General features: G+C 39.9%; 2 protein-coding genes across 5 annotated transcripts in view; one reads left to right on the top strand and one right to left on the bottom strand.

Moving 5' to 3' along the window:
• The window catches only part of ZWILCH (zwilch kinetochore protein), a 38,500-nt gene extending 31,443 nt beyond the window's left edge, over positions 1-7,057 (bottom strand). For 2 of the 4 annotated variants that reach the window (XM_079767594.1, XM_079767595.1), the window contains exons 1-3: positions 6,942-7,057; positions 4,094-4,145; positions 1,424-1,522 (exon numbers count right to left, since the gene is read on the bottom strand). In XM_079767594.1, coding sequence (XP_079623720.1) covers positions 1,424-1,522; positions 4,094-4,145; positions 6,942-6,994 — 204 coding nt within the window. In that variant the 5' untranslated portion in view covers positions 6,995-7,057. Of the gene's footprint in view, positions 1-1,423; positions 1,523-4,093; positions 4,146-6,017; positions 6,037-6,309; positions 6,482-6,941 lie in introns of those variants that run through there. The other 2 variants (XM_079767596.1, XM_079767597.1) reach the window with 2 other exon arrangements.
• Positions 7,058-7,493: 436 nt separating this feature from the next.
• Positions 7,494-12,385, top strand: RPL4 (ribosomal protein L4). Its single transcript, XM_079768978.1, has 10 exons — positions 7,494-7,563; positions 8,547-8,718; positions 8,912-9,018; positions 9,374-9,512; positions 9,959-10,083; positions 10,479-10,608; positions 10,882-11,038; positions 11,681-11,764; positions 11,865-11,985; positions 12,067-12,385. The coding sequence occupies exons 1-10, from the start codon at positions 7,561-7,563 to the stop codon at positions 12,295-12,297; spliced, it is 1,269 nt and encodes a 422-aa protein (XP_079625104.1). The 5' UTR covers positions 7,494-7,560; the 3' UTR covers positions 12,298-12,385.
• Positions 12,386-13,281: the final 896 nt, after the last annotated feature.

The following is a 13,281-nucleotide window of genomic DNA, read 5'->3' as shown; positions in this document are numbered from 1 at the left end:
TAAAAAGCGCAACTGCCAACAGTTACCATAATAAAAACAAAAAGGATTAAGGTTGTAATTATAAAGTGATACAAAAAATAAGAAGTTCCCTCTTGTTACAGCTACAAAATTAAAGTAGAACTTCCACGTGTCATAGCTACTTATGCTGTGCTGTTCAACACAGTAGCCATTAGCCACATGTGGCTATTGAGCACTTGAAATGTGGCCAAACCAAATTGAGATGTAAGTGTAAAATACACACCACATTATTTTAAAGACGTAGTATGGAAAAAAGAACTTAAAATATCTGATTAATGATTTCTATATTAATTAGGTTTTGAAATTATAATTTCAGATATATTAGATTAAATTTTTTAAAATTACTACACCTAATTTCAGACCCAGCAATCCCACTCCTGGGTATTTACTGTAAAGAAAAGTTATGTGCAGCCCGGCTGGCGTGGCTCAGTGGTTCAGCGATGACCTATGAACCAGGAGGTCACAGTTCAATTCTTGGTCAGGGTACAGGCTGGGGTTGGGAGGCTCTGGGGGTATGAAGGAGGAAGCCGATCAATGATTCTCTCTCATCATTGATGTTTTTATCTCTCTCCCTCTCTTTTCCTCTCTGAAAGCAATAAAAATATATTAATAATTTAAAAAGAAGTTATGTGCACACAAAAATTTGTACAAAAATGATTATAGTAGCTCTTTTCATGATCACTGAAAACAACCCAAATGTCTTTCAAAGGGTGAATGGGTAAATAAACTGTGGTATATCCATACCAGGAGACACCACTCAACAATTAAGAGAAATGAATCATTAATACACACACAATTTGGAAGAATCTCAAAAGCATTAAACTGAGTGAAAGAAGACATACTGTATGATTCTATTCATAACATTCTTTTTTTTTCTACTAATAACATTCTTAAAAGTGAATTTTACTGTATGATAATTTTACTCATTTATATTTTAATGAGGTTGCCAGAAAATTTAAATTATATATGTGGTTCACATTATAATTCTATTGGACAACACTGTACTTACTTATTCCTAAAAGAATTAGAATCCACTTTTTAAAATATGTTGCCCTGGCTGGTTTGGCTAAATGGTTAGAGTGCCGACCCACTGACCAAAGGGTCACAGGTTCGATTCCCGGTCAAGAGCACGTACCTCAGTTGCAGGTCCCCAAGCCCCAGTAGGGGCACATGTGAGAGGCAACCAATTGATGTCTCTCTCTCTCGTCAATGTTTCTCTCTCTGTCTCTCCCTGCCCCTACTCCGTCTCTTCTACACTCTCTCTAGAGGTCAATGGAAAAAATATCCTCAGGTGAGGATTAACCAAAAAAATGCTGATAAAAAAATGTATACACTTGAGATTTTTCCCTTTAAACCAAATTTGGCTATCAAGAATAGAACACCACAAAACCCAAGCACTACTTACCACTTTTTCCAAGATGAATACAACATCATCATTTTCATTTAGAATATTTTTCAAAGGATTTAGTTGGCCTTTGCCAATCAACTGCACTTGGACATCAGCCTATTAAAAACAGATAATGTCAAGCAATGTTTATGTGATTAATATTTGTACAAATATTTAAACACATAAAGACCAGTTCCCTGCAAGTGACTGGAAAGGAGAACTTGAACAGACTAATGTTTTAAAAGATTTCATTTACTCTTTGTCCATGTTATTTTTCCTGTTTAGGAAATGTAGTTCATATCTATATCTACACATATCAAGGCCCACCTAAAATGCACCCTGCCTTTTAATTAGGATCACACTGATAACCTTTCCCTCTACTCACATTCTATTCACTGTTAAGTACCACAAAATTAACCCTTTACAAAATGTTATCCTTTCTTTTGATAGAACTATGGAATTTAGAACTTTATCAGTTTATAGGAAATGCGTAGTCTTTCATTCCAGTCACAATACATGTTTATTGTAGAAAAGTTTGAAAATGAGATAGCTGAAAGAGATTTTAAAAAACTCACCTATAATTCTACTAGCCAGGGTAATCATTACTGTTATTAGCCTTATTGGTACGTATTTTGCCAGCTCTTTTCCCAGCATATAAATAAATCTATTTAAATTAAAATGTATCTATTATTTAGCTATAGATAAGATTTTGCTTAATAAAAATAGGATATTCTAATAGTTTTTATACCATGAAATTCCATGCCATTAAATGTTCTTTGTCTAATATCATGACTCTACCATCATATAAATAATTTCACATTGTTTGACATTTAGGTAGTTTCAAGTTATTCCCTATTAAAAGAACAATTGAATTACTTCCTTAAGATGAATATATAAAATCATATCGATATTGTCAAATTGCCATTCAAATATACCATACCCACACATTTGTATTCCTGTCACTTATTTCAACACAGTGAGTATTGTCTGAGCATTTTCATTATTTTTACTGTCTCATAGCAAGAATATAGTATCCTGCCAAGCTGGTGTGGCTCAGTGGTTGAGCACCGACCTATGAACCAAGAGGTCACAGTTCGATTCCCGGTCATGCCCGGTTTACAAGCTCCATCCCCAGTGGGAGGCATGCAGGAGGCAGATGAATCATGATTCTCTCTCATCACTGATGTTTCTATCTCTCTCTCCCACTCCTTTCCTCTCTGAAATCAATAAAAATAAATTTAAAAAAGAAAATAGTATCTTGTTATTGTTCTAATTTTCATTTATTTCATCACTGATGAAGATGAACAGTCTCTAATATGCTTATTATTGACAAGTATCTCTCATTATTTAAATCTGCTTAATTTCTTATTTTAGCTATTGAAGCATTTAGATACCAAGTTCAGAGAGCCAAGGATTTGTTGGAAACCAAAAGATAGGAGGAGGCAAGGAAAGAACCTTCCCCAGAGCCTTCAGTGGGAACATGGCCCTATAGGCACTTGGATTTCACACTCCTAGTCGCCAGGACTGTACGAGAATACATTTCTGATGTTTTAAGCCCGTGGTTGGCAAACTGCGGCTCGCGAGCCACATGCAGCTCTTTGGCCCCCTGAGTGTGGCTCTTCCACAAAATACCACGGCCTGGGCGAGTCTATTTTGAAGAAGTGGCATTAGAAGAAGTTTAAGTTTAAAAAATGTGGCTCTCAAAAGAAATTTCAATCGTTGTACTGTTGATATTTGGCTCTGTTGACTAATGAGTTTGCCGGCCACTGTTTTAAGCAAACCAATCTGTGGTACTTTGTTACAGTAGCCCTAGGAAACTAATATAGATATCAAGTGGCAAGAATTCAGGGAGGGATTAATACATTTACCTGGATATACTGAATTTCTGAGTTTGGTTAGTGAGAATTCAGATAGTGTAAAGATACCTATATTGGCGTTTTTTCCCTGTGATTACTTATTTGTATCCTTCTATTATAGTTGTCTTTTTTCTTAATTGATTTTAAAGAGTTTTAAATATATTTTTAATATATGGATATTAACCCTTATCACTTATGACTATTTCTCCCCAGCTAATTTGTCTTTTAGTACGTAATTTACCTTAGTTTACTCGTTACTATGGGGAGTTTACTTATAGAACGGTTGGCATATATTAGATGCTTAATAAATCAATACATGTTTACAGCAGCTTTACTCATAACTATCAAAAACTAGACACAATCCAAGTGGTAAATGGATAACCAAACTGTAGTGCATCCACACAATGGAAAGCTGTTCTGCAATATAAAGGAATGGACTACTAATACACACAATAACAAAGATGAATCCAAAATGCATTATACTCACTGGCAGAAGTCAAACCCAAAAGGCTACATATTGTGTGATTTTATTTACATGAAATTACGGAAAAGGCAAAAGAGAAGACAGAAAACAGATTAGTGGTTGCCAGGCACTGGGAACAGGAGAGAGGGTTGGTTCTAAAGGAACATGAGGAAATTTTTGGAGGTGACAGAAATGTTCTATATCTTGATGGGGGTGATTATATGACTGAATGCATTTTAAAAACTCCTAGAACTGTACTCTACAAGGATGAAATTTACTCTATTTAAATTAACTTCAATAAACTCAACTTTTAAAACACAATTTTAGGATTATTGAGTTGTGTTTAAAAACCAAATAAAATTTTCATACCTCATAGATAAATGGGTCTTTACAGATTCCTTTCTTTTCTTCATCAAATTCCCTGTGATGCAGAACCACATGTGAAAAATAGAGTTACAGAATTCTGTCATTTCAACTCAAGTTAGTCATCATGTGTGACAACAGTGAGAACAGCAAAATGCAAAGTAGTCATGGCAGCCTTAAGGCACAGTTGGGAAGAGGGGGAAAAGCAGAAAAGAGTATTAGGTTAAGAGGAAATAGAAAAAAGAAATATAGTAGAGATTAATAGACTGCTGCCCACAATTGGGCACAACTGCTTTTAAGAGGCAGCTCTACTCTTTTTAAAAATACATAACTAGTTACTATTAAAATGTAATTTACCACATGACTTTTGGGAAGTAAAAATGACTGGATTTTGATCTGCCAATGAATCAGTGGGCCAACACAGAAAAGTTATTTTAAGGGACCCAGCCTTAGATTTCTACAGCTAAAATGGAAAAATCTATCCTCCCTCTAATTTTATGAGCTGTTACAAAAAAAATTTACAAAAAATTAGTAAATTTGATCACATTAGCTCTAGCTGGTTGCTCAATGGTTAGAGCATCGGCCTGCAGACTGAAGGGTCTCAGGTTCAATTCCAGTCTAGGGCATATACCTCAGTTGCAGGCTAGATTCCCCGCCATGTCTGATCACATGTGGGAGGTAACCAATCAATGTGTCTCTCTCACATCAACGTTTCTCTTTCCCTCTCCCACTTTCTCTAAAAATCAATGGAAATTTTTGGATTAACAAAATAATAATAAAATAACAATGTAAGCACAAAACTCTATCATTTCAGTCAAGAGAATTTAACTTTTTTTGTTTTGTTATTCTTCACCAGAGGATATTTTGTCCACTGATATTTGGAGAGTGGAAGAGAGGGATGAAGGGGGGAAAGAGACAGGCAGACCCACAGACATTGATGTGAAAGATACATCGATTGGTTGCCTCCCCCATGCACCCCAACCAGGGCTGGGAAATCAAACCTGCAACCCAGGTACGTGCCCTTGACCAGGAATTGAACGCATGACGGTTCGTGCTCGGCTAACACTCTAACCACTGAGTCAAGCCAGCCAGGGTTTTTTATATTTTTGTAAAAAAAAAAAAAAAAATGTTTTTGTTAATCAGTCAAGAGAATTTTAAAATAGCAATCTCAAAGCATGTAAAACTATAAACCATTAACATACCAAAATGCACATCAGCCCACTATACACTGAAAGAAGAAAGAATCTTTTGTGTTAAGATTTTTAATTGATTTTTACAGAGAAAAAGGAAGAGGAAGAGAGAGAGAGAGAAACATCGATTTGAGAGCAAGACATGGATCCTCAGCTGCCTCCTGCACCCCCCACCAGGGATGGAGCCCTAAACCTGGGCATGTGCCCAGCCAGACCAGGAATCAAACCGGCAACACTTCAGTGCACAGGACACTCAACCAACCGAGTCACACTGGCCAGAGTGAGGAAAGAATCGTTAGTGTCCTAAAGGAACCCAATGGAATTGTTTCAGGATACCATGTATTAGTTGATCTCCTCTATGATTTACTGAAATAAAACGGGAAATATAAGCTTGAGACAGATTCACCTTTGCCATTTGGACAAGACTGTGACTTAAAGATGTTTGTCTTTAATGTACAACTCAGAGATGACAGTCAATCATTCAGCAATAATTTCTCAAGCATGTGTACATTTCTCAAACCACAGAATGAAATATTATATAAAATATTTAATAAAAACAAAGAGATCTATAGGCGCTCATACTGGAAGCTATCCAAGACATTGTTAGTTTTAAAAAGCTAGAGTTCTTTCTATAAAGATAAAAAAATTGACAAGAATAACCACTTTTGTAAGCAGAAGGAAGCAATAAAGATAAACAATGAAAATTTATAGAATTTAGAAAACAAGGGGTGAGATTATACCAGTGGTTCTCCAAGTGTGTCAGCCCAGCAGCAGCTGCTTCACCTGTAATTTGTGAGAAAGGCAAATTCTTGGGCCCCACCCAGACCTGCTAAATAAGGAACCCTGGGGATGGGGCCCAGCAGTCTGTTTGGACAACCCTCCAGGTGATCCTGATGCTCGCTCTAACTTGAGGGCTACTGGATTCAGTTTTTAGGTCGGATGCAGGACTAGACGGAATCCCCTTTGGTACTGTTACTTCACTAGAAGGATAAAGTGCCCCCGGCCGGTGTGGCTCAGTGGTTGAGCGCTGACCTATAAACCAGGAGGTCAGGGTTCAGTTCCCCTGTCAGGGCACACGCCCAGGTTACGGGCTCAATCCCCAGGAGGGGGCGTGTAGGAGGCAGCCGACCAATGATCCTCGCTCTGAAATAAATGAAAAAATATTTTTTCAAAAGAATAAAACGCAATCTTAGAGCACAGTGAAATAAAGGGACTTTAAAAAGCCAACACACCCACACGTTATCCTAACTGTGGCTCCTATGATAACTATCTTGAATAGGCTCCATAGCAGGAAGTTTCACACCAGCAAGGCTTTACACAGGTGAGGGATGCCAACGTCTAGTTTTCCATGTACAGGAAGGCGCCTCCACCGTACTGCAAGGTGTGTGCACTATCAGAATGAGTAAGGTGCCTCTTGGAAAATTGGTCACTTCCCACCGCGATCGATAACGTTCAGATATTTTCTCCTCAACTACACTACAGGGCCACACTGGGGCAGATAACCCCCGGAGCCCAGGAAAGCTTAGTCTAACGTACGCGCCACCAAGAACGGACAAGGCGCCAATCCCCGTGGCTGCGGCCAGAGGTTTGTGGGGGATACAGAGATACCCCGAGGGGGTAAAGCTGTCCTCGCAACCTAGCCAATAGCAGGAGCTACAACTCACTGCAGGAGACGCGTGTAAAACTCCTCGGCAGCCCGGTTTATTCGCGACCACATCCCGCCTCCGTCTAACAGCAGATCCAAGGCCTCCAAACTAAACTTCCCGCGGGAGGCCGAAGCCCGGCGTCCGGCCCCGCCCCCGCCGGGACTACTTCCACCGCCCACCACAGGTCCCGTGGGTTCACAAGTTAAATTCTTGCTTTCAAGCACACAGCGGTTTTCTCCTTCCCAATAGCTTTTTTTTTTTAATTTCCCCAATAACTTTTCATTTCCCTAAGAAAAAGTTAAAATACGTTACAGTAGTTGAAAGGAAGACACCTCATCTCGCGAGACTTGGCCACGCCTACTTCGGAATTATTCCGCCAAAAGGAGTCCCTCCTTTCTAAATGCAATTGTTGACTCTAGCAGTCAATAGATACCGTAATTTGACTAAGATTAGCAAATAACATGCTATTTTTGTTTTTTCAGAGTGGCAGAGAGATATTTATGTCTCTGGATTGGCCCTGGGGCGGAGCCGGGTGGGGAATGAGTTGAAGGTGACATATAGAACGAGGGAGTGCTAGGCACTTCCTTTTCCTGTGGGAGCCGCCGGGTAGAGAGGAGCGTGGCCTTCTCTCTCCGCCATGGTGAGTGCAAGTTCTCTCGGTCGGACTTTCCCCTGCTGTCAGGCCTGGCAGGAATGGGTTGGGGGTACTGAGCATAAGTTTTCAGGAGGGAACGCAAGGGAAAGGAGATGAGGACCAAATGCGTCTGTGTGTTGCGGGGAGCTGGGTAGTGCGGCTCTAGGGCAGCCATCTTAGAGGCAACGTGGGCCTCCGGCGCGGGGCTCTCAGACGCCGAGGACTTCTGGCGTTCTAGCTTTTTTTGTTCTTAGAAAGCACGAGCTCTGCGGAAGACTCGGAAGTTGTGGGGTCCTAAGACTGATGGTGGTGAGAGTCAACTTTAGGCCCTATATCTCCAGGTGCTGATTAGTAAGGAACATTCCGTCTTAGGAGAGATTTTGTTAAGAGAGTTAGTTTTCTGAATTCCCGTATGTTCGCCTTAAGAATCACCACTTTCAGAAGCTTTCTGATCCTCTTAACTTAAAAATTAGTTTTTCCTACTTGGTGTCCCTAAATGTTTTCGCTTTCAGCCAGCTCGTTGTACGGCGAATATTAAATGTACCGCGTTTCCATAAAGATTGTTTTTATATATACTATGTAGTGTTCTTAAAATATATTTTTGAACATTTTGCTTTGTAAACCTTGGTTGGAAAGTTTAATGATAAACCATTCTCTTACACATGGCAGAACTTGATTCTAAGTGTCCTTTCAGCTTAAAGAGTTTCACTTGCAATGATGTTGTAATTTGCGTCCTACTCTGTTCTCAGCGACAGTTGCCTGCTGTCAGTCAGCTGGTTCAGAAAGGTGACGAAAATTCTTCCTGAGCAAGACAGTCTTTGAGTTAACAGACTTGATGTATTGCTAACGTAGCCTTTGTTTTAGCTGTGAGCGATGCCTACCCCACCAAACTAGTTTTTTGTAACTGAGCAATTAATGGAATTGTTGGCACGTAAGAGGAGTGCTCCTGACACTGCTTGTTGGTATAAATACATTTTCCTTTTTCCCAGGCGTGCGCTCGTCCACTGATATCTGTGTACTCTGAAAAGGGGGAAACATCTGGCAAAAATGTCACTTTGCCTGCTGTGTTCAAGGCTCCTATTCGACCAGATATTGTGAACTTTGTTCACACCAACTTGCGAAAAAACAATAGACAGCCCTATGCTGTCAGTGAATTGGCAGGTATGGATTTAGATCTTTTGTCAGTTGATACTTTAAGAGCTGCTTAAACAGTAGTGATGAGATTCCACTCCATTGGTCCGTGTTTCTGAATCAGATGATTTTCCTGGATGTTCTGATGCTGTTTGCTGCTATGCATAATAGTCTCAGTGGTATGGTTGGGTAGCTAAAACTTTTATTTCTTTCCCAATTTCAGGTCATCAAACCAGTGCCGAGTCCTGGGGTACTGGCAGAGCTGTGGCTCGAATTCCCAGAGTCCGAGGTGGCGGAACTCATCGTTCTGGCCAGGGTGCTTTTGGAAATGTATCTTTTGTGGTCACTACCTAGACTGGTCAGCCATCATGGAATTCAGGAGGCTAGACCTGGTTTATTCATGTTAGTTTGAAGATATTTTTGTCCAAAATACTAATGGCATCCAGATAACTCTAGACAGATTTGTAATCTGGAAGGTTTTTTGTTAAATACTAAAGACGGTAAGTTCTGGACATTAGATAGTTTTACTTGCAATGATGTCGTAATTTGCGTCCTACTCTGTTCTCGGCGACAGTTGCCTGCTGTCAGTCAGCTGGTTCAGAAGGGTGACGAAAATTCTTACTGAGCAAGACAATCTTTTTCCCCTTAATATTTGAGAAATGTGATTCTTAACTGGGAAAAATAGATGTGTCGTGGGGGACGCATGTTTGCACCAACCAAAACCTGGCGCCGTTGGCACCGCAGAGTAAACACAACACAGAAACGATATGCCATCTGCTCTGCCCTCGCTGCCTCAGCCTTACCAGCACTGGTCATGTCTAAAGGTTTGTGACATTTTGTATTGTAGGCGTGATAACAAATACCTGTTTTTTCCTTCCTTCGCCTGTACCTTTTCATTATGTTAACAATAATAATATGTAAACTTCATCCCAGAGTGCCTAAATTCCTTATTATTACACACTAATTCTGACTGTTTCAATCTAACAAATCAGTCATTGGTGAGTGCTATGTAACTGGGGAAGTGCTTTAAATACAGTGATTTAGCATATTAGAAACTTGCCATTTAAACTTTACCATGTTGCCTATTCTACTTAACTGTCAAAATGATGAGATTCCACTTCATTGGTCCGTGTTTCTGAAACACATGATATTTGTGGAAATTCTGATTTGGTAATTTGTATACTGTTTTGCTTTTGTGGGTTATATAAAGTGCTGCTCAATTTTTCAAAATGTTCAGGGTAACCAGGTCAGTGTTAATTGGCTTTGTCAGGTCACCGTATTGAGGAAGTTCCTGAACTTCCTTTGGTGGTTGAAGATAAAGTTGAAGGCTACAAGAAAACCAAGGAGGCTGTTTTGCTTCTTAAGAAACTTAAGGCCTGGAATGATATTAAAAAGGTAGGTTTAATGAACACATTTACAGGTTCTGGTAGTCCTCACAAATTTGTCAGAATTTTTTTTGAAAAGATTGCTGAAGGACAGTATTAACTACAAATCTTGGATGTGAGAACAAGAACTCTGGAACCATATTATAGTCGTGTACTGCTTAACAAGGATACAGTTTGATCTTATGTGACTATCATATGGTATATTGCCTGTATGTGGTCTATCATTGATGGAAATGTGGTTAGGCAGTGGGTAACAGTACTTGGGTTTGGATTCTGCCATTTGTAGCTGTGTTTTAATATTACAGAAGTCATTTTTATCTCAGTTTTATTTAGAAAATGGTGTTTGTAACAAAATCTGTTACTGGGATCATCTTAATCGGAATACTAAAGCTTCTCACTTTGTAGGTCTATGCCTCTCAGCGAATGAGGGCTGGCAAGGGCAAAATGAGAAACCGTCGTCGCATCCAGCGCAGGGGACCTTGTATCATCTATAATGAGGACAACGGTATCATCAAAGCCTTCAGAAACATCCCTGGTAATTGTTGTATTGCCTACGTGTTTTGATTGCCCATGCTATGCATGCTTACTCAGCTTTTATTATGATGAGATTCCACTTAATGGTCCGTGTTTCTGAAACACATGATTTTGTGGAATGTCTGACTCTTGGCTGAATGAGTGTGTACAATTAATGGTTGAAACTTCATAATTGTTGATAGTGCTAAGGTATCTTACCTAGCACATAAGCCATAAGGATGATTTATGTTTCTTTTTAAATATATGCTCCCTAATTCTCCTTTCCCTTTAAAAGGAATTACTCTGCTTAATGTAAGCAAACTGAACATTTTGAAACTTGCACCTGGAGGGCATGTGGGCCGTTTCTGCATTTGGACTGAAAGTGCTTTCCGCAAGTTAGATGAGCTGTATGGCACTTGGCGTAGAGCTGCCTCCCTCAAGAGTAACTACAAGTGAGTGTTCTTACGTTCATAAACTGAACATAGATTTTTATATTATGGACCAGAGGCCCGGTGCACAAAATTTGTGCACTTGGGGGGGGGGGGCGTCCCTCAGCCCAGTCTGCGCCCTCTCACAGTCTGGGACCCCTCGCTCCTTACTGCCCGCCTACAGTGGAGGCAGGAAAGGTTCCCACCACCACTGCTGCACTTCCCAGCTGTGAGCCCAGCTTCTGGCTGAGCTGCGCTCCCCCTGGGGGAGCGGACTGATCACCAGGGGGCAGCTCCTGTGTTGAGCATCTGGCCCCCCCCCCCCCCCCCCCCCGTGGTCAGTGTGTGTCATAGTGACCAGTTGTTCTGCCTGTTGTTCCTCCATTCAGTCGATTTGCATATTAGGGTTTTATTATATAGGATATTTACATTCAGAATTGGTTTTCTAAATAATGGATTGCTTTGTTGCTATTTCCCCTTACATACAGATGTAATAGGCTGAAATGGTAAGATACTCTGAGAAGTGGTAGTGTAGTTGGAAATTTCACTTGAATTCTGGAGAGCTTTTAAATGGTTAAAACTTTATCTTCTGTTGAGGTTCATGTTAATCACATGAGAAATAAGATTGGGCATCTATTTTCAGCATTCTCTTGGTTTTTCTTTCAGCCTTCCCATGCACAAGATGCTCAATACAGACCTTAGCAGAATCTTGAAAAGCCCAGAGATCCAAAGAGCCCTCCGAGCACCACGGTAAAGTTGTGATATTTATAGTAACTCTTGCCTCAATCTCATTATACTTGGTTATTTTTAATGTAAATAAAATGTTAATATAGTGTCTACCTTTTTATAGCAAGAAGATTCACCGCAGAGTCCTGAAGAAGAATCCACTGAAAAACCTGAGAATCATGTTGAAGCTAAACCCATATGCAAAGACCATGCGCCGGAACACCATTCTTCGTCAGGCCAAGAACGTAAGCAATGATTTGGCTTTTGCATATAGGATACCATTTTAGAGAATTTGATTCTTAGATTTTCTTCTTAATTTGTTGCAGCACAAGCTTCGGGTGGATAAAGCAGCAGCAGCACTAGAAGCCAAATCAGATGAGAAGGGGGTTCCAGGCAAGAAGCCTGTAGTAGGGAAGAAAGGAAAGAAGGCTGTTGGCCTTAAGAAGCAGAAGAAGCCTTTGGTGGGGAAAAAGGCTGCAGCTACCAAGAAACCAGCAGCCGAAAAGAAGCCCGCAGAAAAGAAACCCACCACAGAAGAAAAGAAGCCCGTGGCATAAACTTAAATTTGTTTATTCCATAACGGTCAAATCACTTTGGACAGCTAATTTTGAATAAAAATATGATCAAAGACAATGAGAAAAGTAACTTGTTGCATTTGTTTTGTGAATCTTGGTTACAATTTTTTTTAATTGACATTTTGTTCTCCATAATTTCAACCTTTCATTTGTTAGTCTGGTCTAAAACGGAACATTGGGTTTATACAGAATCCATGTTGTTTAATGAAAAGGGATGCTCCACAAATCCAAATGTAAAATCCATTTTGTAAGTAATGTCTTAAGAAAGCAATGGTTGAAAGACTTGTCTTAAATATATAGACGCTGTTAAAATTTAGCACCCCTCCACACACGCCACCAAAAAAAAACCACTTAGGAAAATTACATAGGATGTTTTCAGTAACCACAAGAGGGCACAATCAGAATGTTTTGAGGTGCAGCAGTAAGCATGTTCTCAGAAGTGTTCTTGTAACCCTTTACGATAGAACACTGTTGGAGGGTGTTTGCCACCCTCAATATTTGGCTCTTGGGAGAGTGCCAGGAGTATTTTTCAGAACCACTTGTGTATTTAGTTTTACTAAGGAATGGATATATTGATAAACATGGTGTAGAAAAAAAAGTACGCACAAGCATGTTTTTTTCCTAAACCTTTTAGTTTGTCACTGTCTTGCCACTCAAGAGTTGACTCATGTCTGGATCTTGTTTTTTCTCCCATTGGAGTCAAATCCATAGCAAGGTTGATGTATGATACTCCAATTTGTATATTCAAGAGATAGTTCCCTAGTATTTAAAGACACCACCTCCCAAATTGTTAGCTGCTTTATGTTCATGGACTAATTTGCACTGACACACTGGGAGACATGAAACCAGGAATCGGTCTACAAAAGCTGTAGGGCACCTCTGCTTGTGCTAAAAGCTGCTGTTAGTCCCTGCCTTAAAAGATGTATTTGTAGGATTTGTGCATTGTAACATCACATTGGGAGTGGG

The sequence above is a fragment of the Cnephaeus nilssonii genome (genome assembly GCF_951640355.1).
Source record: "Cnephaeus nilssonii genome assembly, chromosome: 4".
In the NCBI taxonomy this organism is placed as follows: Eukaryota; Metazoa; Chordata; class Mammalia; order Chiroptera; family Vespertilionidae; genus Cnephaeus; species Cnephaeus nilssonii.
This window is presented reverse-complemented; position numbering and strand designations above follow the sequence as displayed.

What these genes read in the sequence shown, in the direction of transcription:
- RPL4 (XM_079768978.1), top strand. An exon ending in CCTGGAATGATATTAAAAAG is followed by an intron (nt 10,084 to 10,478) that starts GTAGGTTTAATG and finishes CTCACTTTGTAG; the next exon opens with GTCTATGCCTCTCAGCGAAT. An exon ending in TTCTTCGTCAGGCCAAGAAC is followed by an intron (nt 11,986 to 12,066) that starts GTAAGCAATGAT and finishes AATTTGTTGCAG; the next exon opens with CACAAGCTTCGGGTGGATAA.